This window comes from Octodon degus, unplaced genomic scaffold, assembly GCF_000260255.1.
Source record: "Octodon degus isolate 3935 unplaced genomic scaffold, OctDeg1.0 scaffold00060, whole genome shotgun sequence".
Classification (NCBI taxonomy): domain Eukaryota; kingdom Metazoa; phylum Chordata; class Mammalia; order Rodentia; family Octodontidae; genus Octodon; species Octodon degus.
The window spans coordinates 9,431,694-9,452,343 of record NW_004524636.1 but is presented as its reverse complement, the minus strand read 5'-3'; the positions used below and the strand labels follow the sequence as shown (position 1 = coordinate 9,452,343).

Here is a 20,650-nt window from a genome sequence, read left to right as displayed (position 1 = left end):
TTTTTTTTTTTTTTTTTTTTTTTGGTGGTGGGGAGTAAGAGAGACTCAAGACTATACAGTTGAGACTTGTGCAGAACAAGACCGGGTGGGTCCCCTTCTCCCTCCGTGTTGTCTGCTGCAGCGCACAGAAGTGGGGACCCCTGAAATCAATGTGGAGGTTGAAAAGCTTCCAGGCAGGCTGCTTAAACTCGCAACTTGAAGGCCTTGACATAAGCTCCCCACCCCCGCTGCCCCGCCAGGAGGTCATTGTAGGTGATCCTTTTGCTTAACCAATTAAACCTGGTGTGCCTTGGAAGACAACTTCTCCAAGTTCTGGCTTGCGAGTGCGGTCCGAATTGGTACCCTCCCCTTTCCCGAGAGCGGCCCGGAGGGCGGGTGTGTCCTTCCTGGAGGGTGTGGGGGGAGTCGGCTTCCCGCCGCTCCCCGGGAGATTTTGTTGCGTGCTGGGTTGGTTCTAACCCGGCTCGGCTCAGTCTCGGGGCCGAGCCAGGGCTGTAAGCCCGGGAACCCCCGCCCCCTGCCGGCCTTTTCCTGCCCCCCCAACCCCCACCCCCGCCCCCGCGTGGTGCAGCCCTTGTGGCCTCGCTTCCAGCGGTTCCCGGGCTCCGGAACAGCTGTGTTTGCAAACTTCCCGGGGAAGGGCGGGCGCACAGCCCCCGCGAGCCCTCCCGGGGCTGTGCCAGGGCTGGAAAGGGGAGGCCTGCAGGAGGTGGTGTTTTTGGGTGCAAGTGCACCGACCCCATTCTCCCCTTTGCCGCCTCCGGAGCAGCTCGAGGCCGTAGCTCGGTTGGCAGCCTGAGGCAAAGCCCTTGCAACATCCCAAAATGGGTGGTAGGAAGATGGGTGCGATTGCAGAAGGGGAGGAAAGGGAAATGTTGGGGGTGTGCCCGCCATCCAGGAGGCGTGACGCCCTGCCAGGCCTGGGGCTTAGCCTGTCCTGAGAGGGTGGGTGGTGGAGGGGGAGCTCTTGCCCCAGGATTGCTTTCCGCCACGTGCTCAGATGGGGCGCTCTGCTGCCTCCTATCAGCAGGCTGGGGCTGTGATCCCTAGCTCCCTAAGGGGAGCCCTTCCAAGTCCATGTTCGCAGGGGTTAGCATGATAAAGTCCCTTGTGCCCTGGATAAGATGATAAGACAGTTACCAGAAACATGACATGAAAAGTTTTTGTATTTTTTTAAAACTGGCCATTGAAGTTTTCTTAGGATCTGAGGACTCTGCCTGTTGTGGGATTTCGTTAATCCCCTATTAGGGAGGACTTTAAGCTAAGGAGGCTGGCCACCTTTAAACCTGGCAGTGCCCTGGCTGCCAGTGAGGCCTGCCAGGCCTTGAGCCCTGTGTCTGAAGTTTAAGGGAAGGGGCCTCCAGGTGGTTCCACCCTCCGAGGAGGATCAGTCTCCAGGCCCCTTGCTTTTCACAAGACCATAAAAGGAATCTTATTAGTGGTGTGGAAAAGCAGCAGGCCTGGCTGAGGTTCCTTTTGGAGAACAGGGTCAGAAGAGGGCTTGGAGGAAAAGAGGAAGGCTTGCTCCTTGGCTGGCTGGGGGAAAGGCCCTAGGAGGTGTGCCTGTGTACTTCTGACACCTGGCAGGAGTCCTTAATGGAGAAGGATCGGAAATGCTGTGAGCAGACAGGGCCTGCGATTGATCTGCTAGTGTTCAGGTGCTTTCCGGCCTTGAGGGTCACTAACCATGAAGTAGACTCTGGGCTTTTCTAGAATGGGGGAGAGCTGACAGGGGACACTGGGAGTGTGGTTTTTTTTTTTTTTTTCCAAATGTGTGTATCACTCAAACAAGTCTCCACCCTGCTACCCTAAAAAGGCCTCCTGTGAAACAAACTTTACTTCCCAAGAGAAACTGGAGTTTGGGTGTATTGTTTTAGTTTACTTTCCTGAATGTGGTTGGAGAAACACTGTGGTCTGCAACTTTCAAGAGTGACTCCCTGGTGAGTGTAAACTAGCAGTAAGCTCCTCACCAAGCAAGTGAAGTAGGCTGCAGGGCTTTTTCCAGCCAGGCAGTTTGGAAGTATCTGTTTTTAAAACTCATTTCTAGCACTGGGAGTGCAGCTCTGTGGCAAAGGCCTTTCCTAGCATGTGCACTGTGAGCTCAAAAACAAAACAAAAGTCCTCGGCTTGGTAATAACTGAACACACTATGGAATTCAAGAGGCAATAGGATATATGCTAAAAAAAAAAAAAAAAAAAAACCCACACAAAAAAACCAAAAACAACTCAAGACCACCTTGTACTCCCAGCCCCCTAAGCTGCCAACTTCCCGGCTGCTAACTTCTAGGTAGCATAGTTGTCATTTATGTGAACAAATCCCCATTTTGTTAAGCCTGGAAGAGCTGCGGGTGGGGAGCGAGGCAGGTCAGTAGAGAAGGTCATGTAATTCATGTCTTGTGTTTGGAGTTATGACCCCAGTCCTAACTGTTCCTGTTCTAGAGAGGAAGAGGAGGAAATGATTTGGTTAGATATGAAATACAATCCACATTCCATCTTGCATGTGAGCTCTCTGCAGAGGTGAACTGGCCTCGCCTGCCATGTCAGATCCGATTACAGCCCACTTTTATCCACACTTTTGTTCTGGAGATTTTCACCAGTGACTTCTAATGGCCCTGTTGTCTCTGCTGTGAGAGGCTTGGTTTGAAGCAACTAGCCTGATTATGGTCCTTCCATTGGCAGCTTGAGTGATAAGAACATCATTATGTGAGGTAATTGGGTTGAACAAGAAATGATTTGGGAATAGCCATTTATAAATTGCTGAAATGGTTAATTTGCACCTCCCAAACTGAGTGCTAAATCCCAGGGCCTGCTTATTAAAAATGCATTAGTATAATTACCACTCCTTTTGGGGAACCCTAGAACCCCAGTTAGCTGTATGATTGCATTGGTGGCCCTAGAATGAAATGGATCTGCAGAAACTTTGGGGAAAAATAACTGAACTGCTTAGATTCATATATAAATTCTACTTACTAAGGTTGCTATGATCAACTTTTTTAGGAGAATACAATGAAATATATTTGCATACTAGAGATGTCAGTTTTGGACCTTTTCATATTTAAGACCTGCGTGACTCCTTGTCAAGGGTTTTGGTAAATCAGCCATCACAATGATAATCACAATATAACTGACAGGTCCTTGCTTTGGTGCTCCCTGCTGTCTTTCTCAGTCCCCCAGCCTTTGTGTATGGGGTGTAGATATATAGAGGGCAGAGCAGTGCGATTCTCATTTGAACTGGCTCTTTTCTGCAGCCAGTGTTTGCAAGCTGCATGTGTGGTCTGTTATGCAGTGTGTGTGCGTGTATGTGTGTGTGCGCATGTGCATGTGTGTATGCATGCATGTATGCTCAGAATGAGGGACTTTGTGGAGAAAACACCCTTGACCCTCAGACATCTACTCAAACTAAAGTGATGAGATGATGCGTGTTGTGAAACTGGGTTCTTGGAACAGAGTGGAACTGTGCTAGCTTTGAAGGCTCTGTGAAGTACTTGTAGAATGCTTGCTTCCCAAATGGTCCCTGTTTCAGGTACTTGGTTTCTAATACTTTTTCTTCTCTTGCAAGTGTAACCTTCTGTGTTTTCTTCCTTCTTGTCTTGTTTCTTAGCAACTTATTCAAACCTCCAGTACTTACATGAGTTTGCAACCCACCAGCTCCACACCCATCATTCTGCAGGGACTTAGAATGTTTGTAGAAAGTGGTGATATTTCAGATCAAACTGCTGGGGCTGATTAAAGCTGAGAGGCAGCAGCAACCTATGAGCTGCTAACCCTCAGAAAAGCAGCACTCTGAATGCTGACTTAAATGTTATACCAAGTAGTCATGCCTTCAAGGAGCTTTAGGATAGAAGGCATGTGGGAAATCTAGTGTGGAGAAAAAACCTTGTTCATAAAAAAGGAACAGAGCTAATGGAACTAGGAGTCCTTGTGTTCTTGATTTGAAAGCAGGAATGCAAACAGAGGGCTTTAGCTAGATTTCATAAAGCAGCCATTGGCTCCATTGTAAAAGGGCCAAAATTGGTCCCAATGTCAGGCTTTCGAGATTAGTGACTGCATAAGACTGTAATCTCTGAACATGCATACAATTAGCTTTGCAATCCATAAAAGCAAATATGCCCAAGAATTCTTACTGGGCAGACATCTAGGGGTATCCCCCCCAAATTTAGGACCCAGGCTATTGGGAAGTATCCTGCTTGGTTATAGTTTTTATTTATTTTTAATTAGAAGCAAACAAAATTAAACTTCCCTGGGGACTAGCGTATCACTAAGTGGCACAGTGCCTTCCTGCCAAGCACAAGGTTGTGAGTTCGATTCCTGGTACACCCCCCTCCAATTAACCTTCTCTACCAGTTGTTGGAATATGGATGAAGAAGTGTAAACAGTGAAGATTGTAGAATGGTGATGGACATAGCAGGGATTCCTGGATTCAGAAGTGTCCCATTTTTTGCTAAGTTTTGGGCTGTGAATTCCTGGTGGTTTCTGATCCTTCCATAGAACACCACAGCCCCATGCCCTGACTTTTATGATGTTGCTGACTTCTATCATGGTGCAGCAAATGAAATCCCAGGTGGTTCCCAGTGGTTAAAAGGTGCATGCAAATAGTCAAACATCCAGTCCTCTACCAGCTCAGCCCAGTTTTTATGCGCTTTTAGTAAATAAGTAGAAAGGCTTCTTGTTCGGGCTTGCTCTATGTGAACTGGACCGTTGTGCTTGGCTGGCTTCTTGGTATTCTATCTATTAACCTCACCACCCTTTTGTAACTGGTGCATTTAATTATCAGTGGGATGCCTTTCAAACAGGTAAGGGTAATGATGGGAAAGGCGTAGGGGCCTCTCATTGAGTCAAATCTGGATATGAGCTCTGGGGTGGCTTGAAAAGCCTTTGAGGTGGGCTTTGATGAGAAAATCACCTTTTGTAACCAGATCAGACTCTATTGACATGTCAAGCCCAGTGGACTTGATTGCTTTCTAGGACTGGAGCCTTTGCCTTCACACAGAGAGATGTCCTCCTTCCATCTCTTGCCTTGCCAGAGCCCCATGATATGTGATCGTGTGAGAATGTGTGTGTGCCAATACATGGACTATGAAAACGTGTGTGTGTGTGTGTGTGTGTGTGTGTGTGAAAGAGAGAGAGAGATACACTTTGTGACGAGTATTTTACACTCTGGCCACCCAGACTCGAGCAGGACAATAGAGTTGGCCCAATTGACTGAATGAGGATTACAGAGAAGAATGGGCCCTCTCCAAAAATACTGCTAATACAGGACAAGTGACAGGAAGCAACAGTTGAGTCAGCAGAGCACAGGGTCTGTTGGGGCCCGGGACCGACTGGCACACACAATGGCCGCGTTGGCACACCAGGCCTCCCCAGGATGTGTGCGCCTCCGGCCGGCCCGCTTGTCGCAGCAGCCTGGGCTTCTGGACGCCACTCGCGTGCCGTTTAGATGGCGGTTTGTTTGTGTCCGTCAGCTTGGCAGGAGGGGAGGCAGCCGCTTCTCAGGGCTTGGTTTGGCTGCCACCGTTGCCAGGAAAAGGAAGCTCCCAGCTGCCAACACAATTACCTTTGTTTCTTACATCCCCCTTTCTTAATGTGGCAATTAAGTGTTTACCGCTCTGCCCAGTGCCAAGGTAACCGCGGTGGAGTGGGGCAGAACGCAGCGCAGCCCTCGAGCAGCAGCCCAAGCATGGCTGGCAGGCAGAAGGAGGTGCTGGTGCCCTGGCCCTTGGGGGTAGGGAGACCCGGTGGCCCTGGCATGCCTTGGAAGCTTTGATGCCCAGACTCTCCTCCAGCTGAAACTGCACAGAGATTTCCCCAAGCCGTTTTGAAAGCTGCCCAGTCCTCTTCAGTGTAGGAGTATGGGCACAGTCCTCCTGTTGCTGGCTGTCCTTGGGCCTGGAGCTGGGCAGGAGCAGAGTGAGACACTTTGCAAATCCACACTAAAGAACTACTAACTCCCATTTGTACTGCATTTAGTCCCATGCTATTGTTCTGGGGAAACTTAATGGTAATGGTGGCAGGGCAGGCTCGATGAAGTCCAGGTGAATCTGCTTAAACAGTGTCTTGGATTTAGAGCTTGAAACCAAAAGAAACCCAGGTATGTTTTTATTTCATCTAATTTTGGGTATGAATTGAAGACTGAACATTTGCCTTTCCAATCCCCTTGTAGGCCTTGGGGACTTGGCCTCTGCTGGGGCCCAGATTTGCACTGGTCAGCCATGTGGGACTCGATCTTTGTGACATTGCTTTGAGGCCCAGTGCTCACTTTGATGGCAAGAGGTGCCATGCCACAATCATGCCGTGTCCACGATCTGGTTCTTAGTGTCTGGATGCATAGTCAGGGATGTACAGAGGTCAGGCGTGGGCCTGGGAAAAATTAAAAGTTCCCTAGCAGGTAATAATCATTGCTAAATTATCTTGATTGTTGATCTATCATGTGGGGATGGAGTGGGAGGTAAGAATGCCTCCTAATAGGAGCCTTGGAGGGAGCCCTTTTTTCTAAAGGCTGGGCACTTATGCCTTGGGAGACATGCCTCAGAAGCTAATGCCATCTCTGAAACTAGGCAAAGGTTCAGGCTTGGTGGCTGTCAATGCAGCCTCAACCCACCTTCCACCCCCCATACCCCCTGCCCCGTCCCCCCTACAAGGAAGGTGCTAGTAGAAAATCATGACACCAGGCTGCTGGGTCTGTGGGTACCATTTTTTCCCTTCAACGTGGGGTGGTGTTGATCAGCAGCCTCTGAGGTGAGGATGTGCCTGGAAGACTGCCTAGTCTTCGAAGGGCTTATGTGAGATTCAAGGACGCCTTCCACCACTGTGTTCAGCAAAGATGATTCTGTCACGCCGGCTCTGTCCCAAGCGCCTTCCCTTGCAGTGGTGTTTGCCGGTGTTGTGTTTAGTGCTTGTGCAAGTCGGTCAGAACTCTTGGTATCAATGCATTTAATCAGAGGATTAATTACAGCAATATTGTCAAAGTGAAGGATGTGAGCCTCAACGTGAGCAGCAAATGAAGGGCTTAATTATACAGAATCAGCCAGCTATCTGGCCTCATTTCGACTTGGCCCTTGCCTCCAATCAGCAGAGAAATATAATTTCTTGCTGCTCCTTGAGAAGAGTCCTGTAATTTGTAGGAAGTCCTAGGAAACTTAAAAAGGTTGTAAATAAGGTGTGACTTTCACTAATAAAATATTAACGAGGACAACAATGTGTTTGGACCTCTGGCCACTAACAGGAAAGGGCTGGGTTTGTGCCCTGGCTTGCCTGGTTTTGCTTTGCTTTTGTGAGCATTTTCCCACAGTTATCAGTGAACGAAATGAAATCCTACTCTGCTTTGAGTATGAAGCATATTTCGGCTGGATTCCAAGGCATGGTCTATCAGAAGATATTTTTATATTCAGAGAGGACCTGCTGCGTCACTGTGAGCGCAGTCAGCTTGCCCTGAGTTATGAATGAAACTTTCCTCTGCCTTTTTGCCTTAAGCGCATTGGTATCTTCCCTTCACTTGCAGCAGGATGCTTCTGGTTACCCAGTATTATTTAATCAACCTAGGTGACTATTTCCAGTGCACTGCTGTCCCGCTGGCCAAACAGAGGGGGTACCATAAATGGGTTTGTGTTCTTTTTCTTCCCACCTGCTTGGGATGGATTTCTCCTGCCTAAGATAGGTTTGTTGAAACTCTAGCCTTTTGTAAGACTGACCTCATGGTAAATTGTGAATGAAGATTTGAGTAAAAGTGGGAATTTGCTAATAGCTTGGGTTTAGGGGAGGTGGAATTCTGAGATAAGCCTGGAAGATAAAAAGTGCCTTCGTATAATAGGTGGCTGGCATCTTGCCAGCATCCAGGGAATTTGTTCAGTTAGTGGTCTCTGATTATTCCTGGAATGTTGGATCTTATTGACAGATAAGTTCATCAATAAATACAGCCCACAGGAGTGTGCTGATTTCTCCCTTTGTACTTTCTTCCCCATCTGCCCCCTGTGGCACCACCCAAGTGAGGTCGCCTTCTTTGTCTTCCTGCATCTCCTTGCACCTACCCCCTCCTGTTTCCTAGGGTTACCTGATACTTGTGGGAGCTGGGATGGTCTCACACAGACAGGGCTTTCAAAGGGGTTCTGAAAAGGAAAAGGGGGGGCCTCCCTGGGGACTGCCCCACCAGGGCCCAATGTGTAACCTTAGCAATACCCCGTCAGTACAAATACCTTGGTAGGTTAGCTTAGAATAAATTCTTTGTCTGGCTTTTTTTCTCGTGCATTAGGGTTGGGGTCTGGAAAGTTTTGGAAAACTCAATGCTAAGTGCTCTCATATAGGGAGGTGGCATTTCCTGCCTGGGACTTTGGGCTGCCTGCATAGGTGTTGACCCCTTTGGACACTTGCCAGGTGAAAGGACTTGCTGGTCAGCCTGAGGAGAGTGAGGAAGAAGGGAGAGAAATTGGTCTGGATTTAAACACCCAAGACTTTAGTGTGCTGTGTGATACAATTTTCATTTTGCCTTTCTGGCTTGGTTTAGCAGGGTGTGTTGGGAGACTAAGCAGGTCATTAGAGTGCTGGCCCCTGTTTCGGAGACTCTAATTATTGCTTATCTGTGTTGCAGAGGTCCTACACTTTGCTGGTGGAGGCGTGGGATTCCAGTAACGACACTATCCGTAAGTATCACACCCGCGCGCTCCCCTCTAAATGCCTGTGGAAGTGTGGCCCTGTCAGTGGCGTCTGGCTCCCAAGTTCTCTTTTTCTCTGATCTACCTCACTCCAGCTCCTGGACCTGCTGTGGAGTTGGTTCCTTAACTTGCCTTAGAACTTCAGTTTGGAATATTAAGTAGGCAGAACAGACGGCCTAGTTAACTCAGTCCCCTGAATAAGGACTTAGATTATCTCTGGGTAGAGATCTTAATGGTTTTACAACTTTAAAACCTTGTAGACTGCTAAAGGATCAAAGTAGTGACTTTTTAAAAGTCCATTTAAACTTTAAGTGAGCATTTAATCTCTCATCAGAAAGATAAAGCCACAAAGGTGGCTGGGCTCTAAAGACCAACCTTGAATTTCACTTGGTGGGCAGGTGAGCTTCTAGCCCCTCGGAGTTTCCCACACTGCGCCCCACAGACCTTTCATTGAAGTGGAATTTCAGAGCCCTGCAGCTCTGACCTGCCTTGTCCCCTTCTGAAAGATGGCTCTGTGTTCAGTGGAGATTGCTTTTCAGGATGGCAAAGGGGAGGGTTTGGGTGGCGAGGCCACTGAGGGCCTCTATTGCCTTATAGTCTTATACAGTTGTCTTGCTCTTTAATTCTCACCAGGCAACATGTTTGTCTTTGCAAGCAAAAGGAGTGAGTTCCCTTTTTGCCAGGGGAGAGCTCCTTGCTGTCATTGGAAAACCTGGTTCATGCTGAAGTCTCTTGGTTCACAAGGCGGGAGAGTGGAGGCAGCCTCTTGTCTTTGCCTTCTGTCTTTGCCTTTGCCTCCTGCTTTTATTTCTATGCCTTACTCTTTCTTGTGTGTTTGCTGCTAACATCTTTCTACCTTCTCTCCCTTTGCTTTTGTACTTAATCCTAGGGGGCTAAGTGCCCAACATGGGCACTCTAGGGACTGGGCCGATGGTTGGTGGGCAGCTTCCAGTGTGGCTGCCTTGCTAGGCCCCTTGAGGCTGTGGCACCCTCACCAAGCCCTCCAGTACCAGAGGCACCTGGTCATTTGGGGCCCTCCTCCTGTCATGGCATCTAGAGTCCAGCTCTATGGATGTCATCTTTGCCTATAGGGAGCACGTGAAAGTTCAGGCTCAGAGGTGTCTTTTCTGTGGGCACTCCTGTCCCACAGTGGAAAGTGTTTGTGTTGGGAGTGGTGTCAGGGGAGCTCTGCCAGCTTTAGTTGTGGCTGATACCATCAGGGTCATAAATATGTTTGTTTCCCCCCCCCCCCAACAAGCTCTGAGGAGTTTATGCACGTCATGTCACCGTGACCTGCTTGCAGGAGAAACAGGAGCAAGAGGAGATGGGGAGGGTGAGAAATGGACCGTTGAGATACTCTGGTGCAGGTATGATAGTAAAATCATGGAGTGAAATACACATTTTTGAGATCCTGTCCTGCGATCAGAGCCACGTCATCAGGGCACTTAGGGACGTGTGAGGGGACACCCCCATATACTCTTTCCTGGCCTTCCATTCTTTCCCAGCTTGGACTTGTGTCCCTGAGGCCTGAGAACCCAGCCACAATTGCCCGTAGTTTGTTTTCTAGGTTGTCCCATTTTGGGGTTCCAGAATATCTTACCTCTTGATGGGGGTAAGCAGTCCCTGAAAGGGGACGAAGAAGAATGAGGTAGGACAAGGTGCTTCAGACGTAAACTTCTGAGGCATGATGTTGCCATCGTCCCAGGCTGCTCACTGCGTCTCACTGGAACACTAGGGGAGCCCATAGGTGAGAGATTGGGTGGGTTTGGTGGGCCTATTTCTCTCCTTTCCCCTTTGCTTCTCTTCTGTGATGTGTCTCAAGGAATCTCAAATCCAGGTCAAAATTAAACCTGAAACCTTCCCTTACTAAGAACAATCCCTTCAAGGTTCTTTTCTTGGTGACGGCACACAATCACAGAAGCCAGAAATCTGGAGGATCCCTTGTGTACCCCTTCTCCTTGGTATCTCTATGTATACCATGTCCAAAGTTTTAAAACCTCATCTCCATGTCTTCTCACCTCTGTGCTCACATGTCCCCCATGTCACTGCTTACAACTGAACTTGTATAGTAGCTGCAGGACTAACTGGTCTACCCTGTCTGCTTTGGTTCACTTCTCTTGCTTTTGGAGAAGCCCTCCCTTTCTCAGAAAGTCCTACACAGCCCAGCCTTATCTTTTTTCTCATACATCGTGATTGTAGCCTACCCATTTACCCGCTTTTTTTTTTTTTATCCTGAAATGCATGCCATTTTTCTTCTGCGTTGGGGCCTTTAGGAATGCTGTTTCCTCTGCATGGAATGTTTTATGCTTCTCAATCTCTTTTTCCCCCTGGTCCCTCCCAGTGGATTATATTCCCTGAGTGTAGAGCTGAGGGGGCTCAGGAGCCCAGTGGCCCTTTGGTACCCAACAAGTCAGAAACATCCTCAGTTTGGGGACAGAATTTCTTCCCACATCAACTCTTCAGGAAACTCAGGTGCTGTTGATGTATTAAAAAGGGTTTCCTGAGGCTGACCCTCCTGCCACCAGTCCTCGAAAGTCCTTTCCATTACATTTCAGAACTGTAGTAAATAAAGGTCCAAGTTTTTCTTTCTCCACCAGAGCAAACAATTTCTGTTTACTGTAATGCTTAATTGATGTGTAAACTCAAACAGGTGCATTTGAGACCAGTCTTTCTTGTAGATTAACTTTCCCAGCTAGGGTTCCTTTCTAAGTTGTGTGTTGCCTGCTCCTGGGGTCCCTTATGTCCCCCTGCCTGCCCTGTGAGGTTGCTGTTCTTCGTGATGCATCTCTGTGTGGTGAAGATTGCAGGGAGATATGATGGCATTCTTTTTAGTGGCAATCTGTACCACTAAGTTAGTTGCTCCAGATCCACATCAATATCCCAGGCAGACTGGAAGTGCAATTCAGGTGGCTGCAAGGAGGAAGTAGGCAGGGGACCTGTTCTCTGAAACCCATAGTGGGGAGAGCTTGTCACAGACATGCAGCTCCCTGCCATGGCAGGTGGGAAGTCTTTTCTACACCTAAGCAGTCCTCTACATAGCACATCCTGAAGGTGGGTAAAGCATGCCAAGCTACTCAGAGTCAGGAGTCATTCTGCACCCTTAGACTATGCTAGGCTCTTATCTGAACTGTTTGTTGTTGATACAGGCAGAAAGAAGCTAGATGCTTTGAGCCATGGCTAGTGTGGTTCAGCGATTTCCTTATTAAACTCTTGTAACCATGTATTAAGAGCCCACTACACTATTTAACTGAACATATGGAACAGGTACACAGTTGGTAAAGAATGTTTTTGTCATTCTTTGGTCTGTGTTTATTTGTAAAAGTGAGTGAGTGAAAGGTTTACCTATAAGTGCTCTTGTGTGCTGGCATGAGCCTGCAGGTGTGCAGGCTTGTCCAGGGCTTGTCTTGCCCACGCGACACTCGGAGGGCCCAGAGGGTAGATGCTGGGCTGTTAGTAGTAGAGCATGTGGATGAAGCTACCCAGGAGCTCCTTCCCTGGTCATCTCTAGAGCTTACATAGCTTTGTCATGGAGCATAGGCCCACGGCCCAGAAAAACAGTAGTGTGGGTGTGTAAGAATCACAAAGACAACAGGTAGGCTCCGATGCTGCTGTCTCACCAAGGTGGCCTTGAATCTGACAAGGTAGTGAATGGTTGTCGCTGGCAGATTTAAGAAAACAAACAGAGCAGCAGACTGGTGCTGCTGACTTGGGACTTGTTGCCTTTCACACTCCTGGCACCCGTGTTTGGAGCTGTTTTTCTGGTCCTCTCTTGTCTCAACCTTGACTGAAAGTGATCTCAGGGAAGGGACCACTTTGTACTTCTCAAAGCTGCTTAAATTCTAGGCATTTTTATTTTTTTTTTTTTTAATTTTTTTTTGTTTCGTACAGGGTCTCACTACACAGCTCAGACTCATAGTGCTCCTCCTATCTCAGCTTCCCTAGTGCTGAGATTATAGGCTTGTGCCACGAGGCCCGGTTTTGGGGCCAGCACAGCACACCTGGGATTCTGGGGCTGGCACAGCATGCGGTACCAGGAATTGAACTTGGGTCCCTGTGCCTGCCAGGCAGGCGCTTAGACCACTGAGCTATCTCCACAGCCCATCTAGGCCTTTATTAGCAGTAAGCATTGTTGAAGGAGCATGGCTTAAGACAGAATAGTACCTCCACCCACCTGTCTATAAACAGGACAGTTTTCCCAAATACTTCTGAGCAGGGCAGAGAGATGAAATGCATCACGTTCTTGATGATGTGCTTAGGATTTTTTTAATTTTAAAAAGCGTAACTTAATCTCCTTGCCTTTTGGTAGAATTTGGAAATGGACAAAGATTTTCTAAGCAAGATACAAAACTCTAAATCCAGAAGCAGAATGGTTGCCAACCTTTATTTGCATAGAAAGGTTAATTTACTTATGAGCAATATTCCATAAGGGACAACCCCCTAAAATATATAAAGAGCTTCTTACAAATTGGTGTGACCAACAGTATGATAAAAAGTTGGCAAAGGGCTGAGTGCATTGGTACATTCCTGTAGTCCCAAGTATTGCAGAAGCTGAGATGGGAGGATTTTAAGTTTGAGACCAGCCTGGGCACATTTTAGCAAGACCTTGTCTCAAGTGTAAAGAGCTGATAGCTCGGCACTTCCTAGGTTCAGTACCAAAACTGAGAATGTGGGCTGAGGGGTGCGGTTGGCAAGAGGAAGAAACTGATGCAGGTCGCAGGAACAAATGAGAATGGTTTGATAAGTACCTGAAAGAGTGCTTGCGGTCACTTAGTGACATCCCAGTTAAGGCAAGAGATGTGTTTTTCTGTCAGGCAAAGATCAGAAACTTGTTGCTATCTGGTATTGATGCTGGTTCTAGGAGGCAAGATTTGCTTTGCTGGTGGAAGAAAAATGACAGAACTTCCAGGGTGGATGGGGTGGGATTGTCCACTGGCTAAATGGACTGGTTGTGGACATCCTGAGGCCAGCACTGCCAGCCCCACACACGGATGGGTATGTTCAGCAGGCATGTTGTAGCTTTAAAAGCAGAGGTCTAAACCTGTGAATCCATAGGTCAAAGACTAGGAGATGGTGCTTCTAGACCATGGGATGCACCGGGCATTTACTACAAAGGGTATAGCGTGGTAATGGTGTTGGCCTCTGCTGAAGGGGGAACTTTTTATTTTCTGCCCTTTTGTACAGTTATTTAAATTTTATGTCATATGCCCATTTTTACTTTTTAAAAATGAGTCAAAACGGCCAGGGCAGGAGACTGAGAATCTCATTGTGATATACCTTTTTCTTTTTCTTTTTCTTTTATTTTCCCCTCTAGAACCTGACAGCATCATTGAAAAAGCATCTCACTCGGGCATGATCAACCCCAGCCGGCAGTGGCAGACACTGAAGCAGAACACAGGCGTCGCCCACTTTGAGTACCAGATCCGCGTGACCTGTGATGACTACTATTATGGCTTTGGCTGCAATAAGTTTTGCCGTCCTAGAGATGACTTCTTTGGACACTATGCCTGTGACCAGAATGGCAACAAAACGTGCATGGAAGGCTGGATGGGCCCAGAGTGTAACAAAGGTGTGTGTGTGTGTGTGTGTGTGTGTGTGTGTATACACGTGTGCACTGGCTGAGTTTCCTAGCCCCCCGCCTGCTACTCTGAGTGTCGAGTTCAGACCCAGTGCAGTCAGTGGCAAATGGCCATCTCAGGCAGGCGCGGGTGTTTACCTGTCACCTAGGACTAAAGCATGAAGATTCTGTGCCTAGAGCTGCTGTCCCTGTGCCCTGCAGAGCCCCTCTACCAGCTGGTGTCCCCATCCCCCAGATGCTGTGAGTGCTGGCTGCTAACAGCTCCCAGCTGCTCCTTCTCTGGGGAGTTGTCCTCTCCACAGGAGCTGCTTGGGGCCAGTCCCTTGGGCTCACTGTTCAGGGAGTGACTGATGGGAGGGAACAGGGCAGCCCCCTTTGCCTTGTGGAGCAGAGATTCACTCCCCAGGGATGTCCCTGGGATCCGCCTTCCAGACTCCATTAGAGGCCACACCCAAGCTCAGCTTCCTCCCCTGCCCCATCTGCCTTTGTCCTGGATGCCAGGCCCTTTTGGCACCGCTTCGGAGGAGCTGGGTGAAGGGATGCTGAATTCAGGTGGCCTCGCAGTGAGCACTCATGGGGCATCTGTGGGACCAGGGTGTTGAGGGAAGAAAGGAAAAGTCAGCTGGGCTTTTCCTACTGCAGGAGGGTTGTGCTCACACAGGGAGAACACACACACTCAGAGGTCTTACTGTCTTCTGTCCTGGCCTCTTTTATTTGAATTCAGTAATTCTGATTCCCAGCAATTTGGTGGGTAATTGTAGTAAACCTTATGAATAATTTCCTCATGAATAATAATAGACTCTACATATCTTTTGTGATAATTAAGTAAATTCTTTCATGATAAGCTTAAATTTGAGAAAATGAATTTTGAGCTATGACCGATGGGTGCAGTATGGCGGGGTTCTAGGGCTCCTGGGAAGTACTGTTTTCTTCAATAACTGGAGAGTAGTAGTTTAAACAGGATGGCATTTCTGAAATTCCAGTGAAAGAAGGAATTGATGAATAGATTTTAAATAGGTGTGTTTGAAAAGTCAGTAATATTACTTTAAAATCCATAGTAGTTTTTTAAATGAGGAGAAGAATTGCTTTGTGTGGGTTCTCTGCAGGTGCCACCAGCCCTGGCCTCCAATTAGCCACCCAAATGAAGCCAGCTTGGTTACCCTGGGAGATTTTTGAAACAAGGATTTTTGTGGGAAAGTTTTTCCTTGGGGTGGGGGGCGCAGCTGGGGCTCTACCGAGGGTGCCCTGAAGGATGGTGTGGGAGAGATGGTGAAGAGGCTCTGCACCTCCTTCTCTTGGCAAAGGAGAGCAGGTTTACAGGGGAGGGGTTGCAGGGAGCTGGGAAGCTGCTGTTAAGGGCTGGGTGAGGACTCCCTGCATCATGTGACTGAATTCTGTCCCCAGGCAGTATCATGTTTTGAGGATCTGCTAACATGGCCTTGAAGCTTAAAGCTGGGTTTCTTTGGGCCCCTCCCATCTTTCTTTCCCTAAATGGGCTTGATATGAGATCTCTTAAAATCATGGATTTTGTAGGCTTATTATACTAGGCAGTTCTCATGACGCTTGGCAGTGCAGGATGCCGGCAACGTGCTAATTCAGTCTTCTCTGCTCCTTTACAGCTATTTGCCGACAGGGCTGTAGTCCAAAGCATGGATCTTGCAAAGTTCCGGGTAACTGCAGGTACAGGTCTTTTGTGATTTCTTTTTTGTTTAAAAAAGGACATTTCTTTTAATGCAGCAGAGGGACTAACTTGATTGTTAATATGCTCTTTTCATTGTTAGGAAGAGAAAGTTAAAAAAAAAAAAAAAAAAAAAAAACAAACACCCTGATCCAAAGCTTATTAAATTATCCTAGCTGTCTGGTCGAATGTACACCACTTCTCTAGGAGAGAAAAAGGAACTTGGCATGGCTGGTGACTCTTGTGTTAACTATTCTGTAAACTGATAACACATTTTTATAATTCTAAAGTGCTAATGCACTGGATGGGGAGGGGTATGGCTTGGTTTCCTTAGGCTCCTCCTCCTCCTGCTCACCCTCCTCCTCTTATTCCTTCTCCCTCCTCCCCCTCTGCTCTCCTCCCCTCTCCATTCCCCCTCCTCCCCTTTTCCTCTTTCCCTCTCTCCCTGCCTTCCCCCACTTTTCCCATCAATAGGAGAAAGTCCAGCATTCTTTAGAATGGGATTAGTACAATCTCCTGCCCCTCTGCAGTGGGAGCCTGCCGGTGCTGAGAGGTTAATGGCTGTACTGGAATCTTGTCAGTTGAGCCTGATGAATGTCGACTTTTGCTACTGGCCTTTGAAGTCTGTTCTTTTATAGTCCGGGAACAATGCAAAAACCAAAGGGAGTCCCTACCCTGAGAGCTTCAGGACCATGGTTTTGGGCACTTCTTGAAATGTATATTATGTCAGTTTGAGAAAGTTTGGTTCCCGGAAATACTGTTGGAGTCTGGGGCATTTGGACAGCATCACACGCTTTTATTTTCCCTCCTCCCAAATTATAAGGATTAGTAGATTTAATGTGACACTAAATGGATCCTTTGGGCTTGTCACCTTTGTCCCCAAAGCTGCTGTGACTTGAGCCAAGAGAAGCTTATGAAACAGTTCAAACCAGTGCACCTCAAAGGAAGGTGGTACCTGGGGCTCTGATTAAAAAGCAGATTCCATACCCTGGCTGGAGTGATCTCAAGGTGTTTTGCATTATTTTTGGAAGTGCCTGGGGGTGCTGTTCTGTGGCTGATAGGACCCTATTTCTGGAATTGCTGTCCCACACTTCAGTACTAACATGTGATTCCCAGGATTAAGGAAGTGACTGTTAAAAGTACTGATTCCTGGCCACCACCCATTCTGACAAGAGCCCAGTGCCGTGGGTTAGCCCGGGAATGTGCTGGACCAAATTCTCATCTGGTTTTCCTCCCTTGCAGCAGAAACACTGAATTTAGGCTGAGGTGGGAGTCAAGGCAGCTGGAGGCAAAATTAAGAGCAGGTTGCACTAAAATGGAAATTTATTTTCTGCAAAGCTGAATGGATTCACCCACAGCTAACAGCTGACTGTGGTGTTGAACAAGGTTGCTGTCGAATGCCAAGCAGGAATCCACCTACAGCACCTCTCCGTAATTAGGGGTGTTCTGGAGAAAGTAAGAACGGCAGTGCCATTAGGGCAGTGCCATTAGGGCCTCAGAGCCTGCTTCCTGTTCAGATGAGTATCAGCGAGGCCAACCCGATTTGTGCTACTGTCATCAGAATAAACATTGCCACGCAGGGGAGGGCCCTCGGAGCCAGAACAACAGGCTTTGTTTTCAGAATTTAGCCCTTTCTCTTTCGAAGTCTCACCTCCCACTCCCTGCCCAGACACGCACTGGTGCCCTTATTTACTTAAGGTGCAACTTTCCCACGCGGCATTTGCATAGTCTCCCAGTCCAGTTCCTTTGCCCTGCCTTGAACAAGGATCAAAACAGAACCTTCCAGCTAAGGAAGTTCAGGTTGTATCCTGCTCCAGAAATAGTTGCATGGCAAGTTACCAGTAAGTCATCTTTCGGATTATGTACTGCACTGGCTTTTGTCTTCTTCCCCTGGAGAGGAGCACTTTGTTGATTTGTTGTTGTTGTTGTTGTTGCTCCCGAGTAAATGCAGGTCCCCCTTCCTGGGTGCACTTGCCGGCTCTGTTGCGAGCCTGCCAATAACATCAAACTTAATTGTGAATCATTCTATGAGGGAAGGCACTTCAATTTCTCATGAGAATCTTAATCATATATTATTAAACTGGGCTAACTTGGTGGATGCCTCTTTTGGGGTCAGTATTTTTATTTGTTTTCTTTTGAAGTCATCCGTGGCCCCTTGCGGTTGCTTTTTCATGCTTGGGGATTGAGTGCTTGTTAATTAAGAGGTTAGGTTGGGTCCTCAGCTGGCTCTTCTTGCTTTTATTAGGCAAATTGAAGAGGTAGAGCCTGCCTTAATTTGGAAGGGTAAGGGAAGACAGAATATTGCTCTCAGTCAATCCCTCATGTTACCTTTCAGGCTAGGACTGTCAGACAGAATAGCTTCCCACCCCTCTAACTCCCACTAACTTTGGGGTGTCCCTTTTGTTACCAAAAAAAGTGTATCAGATGACTTTATTTTACTCCTTCAAATAGTCACTTGTCATTTAGGCCAAGGGTCTATTTGATCTAAACCAGAATCCTGTGTCTGATTAATATTAAGCTGCACATTCTATTGACTCTTTGTGCTTGGGCGTGCAGGGCTTGTTTTTGGAAGCTAGGATGTGGTTCATCAGTATTCTCAGGGGTTCAGTTGATTCTGAGCCGTGGGTGATTAGCTATTAGCTAGATCCCTATAATTTTCCCATGACAAGGATTTGCTAGCTTGCCTCCAGCTCTCTGCAACTGTGAGGCTTTCCTTTGAGGGGGTTAAGGGGACGTTTGTTTTCCAGAGTCACAGCTGAGCAGCTTACTGGGTGGCTGGTTCCAATCATGGCTTTTCCCAGGTCCTCCTCTGGGATGGTTGTGCACGACTCACATTCGCCTTGTCATCTGGCGAGCTGGCAGTGTTGTCACTGCCTCTGTCCCATCCCTTTTGTTAAAGCTTGATGTTTGAGAAGACAGTTAAAGTTTCAGAGGGCTTGAAACTTGAGGGGAGAGTGGTTTGAGACCTTGCCCTTTCTACCCCTCAGGTGAAGGTTTATGTTTGTGTTTTTGTTTGGGGATCAAAGGCACCATTTGGCCTCCAAACAGTCTGATGAACAGGTTGCTTATAAAAGAAACTCAACTCTTCCAAAACTAGATAAACTACGATGACCCTGTTTTCTTACCTTTTTTTTTTTTTTTCCAAAGTGAGAAGCATATAAATTAACATGAGCAGCCGTGTAGTGGGTCCTAAATCATCTGTGGACTGGGTTCCCTGTGCTGTAGCTGCTCTCCCCTGCCTCTCGCTGCAGAGAGTGACTTAGCCACGCTGCCCTGGCCTTTGCCTGCTGTTTGTCTGCTTTGTTAAGCTTCCCTGTGCTGTGCTTTCCTGCTGCACTCTCTGTCTTGTTGGTTTCTGTGCACTGAGGTCACAGCTCGCATTTGAGACAAAGCCCAGCAGAGCTGCAAGCGCAGCCCTGGAGGAGACATTCGCACAGCTATTGTCCCCGGCCAGTCCTTCTATGGTCTGTCTCAACTAGGTCCTGGGATTGATTTATTCTATGCCCCCACCCTTGGCTCATCAGGGAGCCTGAGAAGAGAGTGGCTTTGTGGAGGGTACCCCATACCGGCCCCTCCCCAGACAGCCCTCCTTTTGTTGAAAGTCAGCCGGGAGGGGACACTGGCCCAACTGTGAAAATGTTTGTTTATAAGAGGCATGCTGCGGCACCCCCTCCCAGTCTTGACTGTCTGCCATCCTGTCCCCCCCCAACAAAACAGCCTGACCTTGCGGTCTTCTGTTGTAATCGTGCAGACCCCCGTGATGTTGGAAAGGCTGAATGGGGTGTGCTGTCTGTCCACAGGTGCCAGTATGGCTGGCAAGGCCTGTACTGCGACAAGTGTATCCCACACCCGGGATGTGTACATGGCACTTGCATCGAGCCCTGGCAGTGCCTCTGTGAAACCAACTGGGGCGGCCAGCTGTGTGACAAAGGTATGCACTCCATGAGGAGGTTCAGGTGGGGTGCTAGCCTGGGGTGGTGGGTAGTATGGATTTGACTTTTGCTTTTACTCTTTTATGTCTTATAGTGGAGCTGGGGATGGAACCCAGCACCTCCAGCATGCTAGGAGAGCGTACTACCTCTGAGATATACCCTGTTCCCTATTTATCACTGTTCAGGGTGTTTTGCTCTGAATTTGATTTTGAATTTATGATATGGGAGTTATTTTATTTTGGTTTTACTTTTTTCTTTTTTTGGTTTTACTTTTGAAAGAGATAAGAACTGTTAGATTAGGAATCTTTACTTTTGCCTCTTTGTGACTTTGGGGCCTGTTTTTTGGCAGATCTCAATTACTGTGGGACTCATCAGCCCTGTCTCAACGGGGGAACTTGTAGTAACACAGGTCCTGACAAATATCAGTGTTCCTGCCCTGAGGGGTATTCAGGACTTAACTGTGAAATTGGTAAGTGGTACAAGCTGGGTGAGATCCCTATGCTTACTTTTTCTCTACATTCAGCTTAAAAACACACATAAGATTGGGTGTGATGATGTGGCCTTTAATCCCAGCGCTTGGGAGACTGAAAACAGAGGAATTACTATGAGTCCTATCTGTGTAGTGAGACCCTATACTAAATACATAAAAAACCCACACACTCACCCAAGGAAATATGAAAATGGCCTACAAAAAGCTTGTTATCTCAGGCCTTCTGTGGGTTTATGAAACCTCTGAGTCCTTCAAGTTTTTTGGGTGATGCTGATTTACATAGTGGAATTCCTGGTCTCCAAGATTGGTTGCAAGCAGTTGGAGACAGCTT

General features: G+C 47.7%; 1 protein-coding gene across 1 annotated transcript in view; it reads left to right on the top strand.

The window, feature by feature from the left end:
- Jag1 (jagged 1) overlaps positions 1–20,650 on the top strand; it is a 39,664-nt gene that overhangs the window by 5,853 nt on the left and 13,161 nt on the right. The window contains exons 2-7 of the mRNA XM_004634303.3: positions 1,418–1,469; positions 8,583–8,632; positions 13,956–14,210; positions 15,839–15,899; positions 19,698–19,828; positions 20,179–20,298. Of these exons, the coding sequence (XP_004634360.2) occupies positions 1,418–1,469; positions 8,583–8,632; positions 13,956–14,210; positions 15,839–15,899; positions 19,698–19,828; positions 20,179–20,298 (669 nt within the window). The remainder of the gene's footprint in view (positions 1–1,417; positions 1,470–8,582; positions 8,633–13,955; positions 14,211–15,838; positions 15,900–19,697; positions 19,829–20,178; positions 20,299–20,650) is intronic.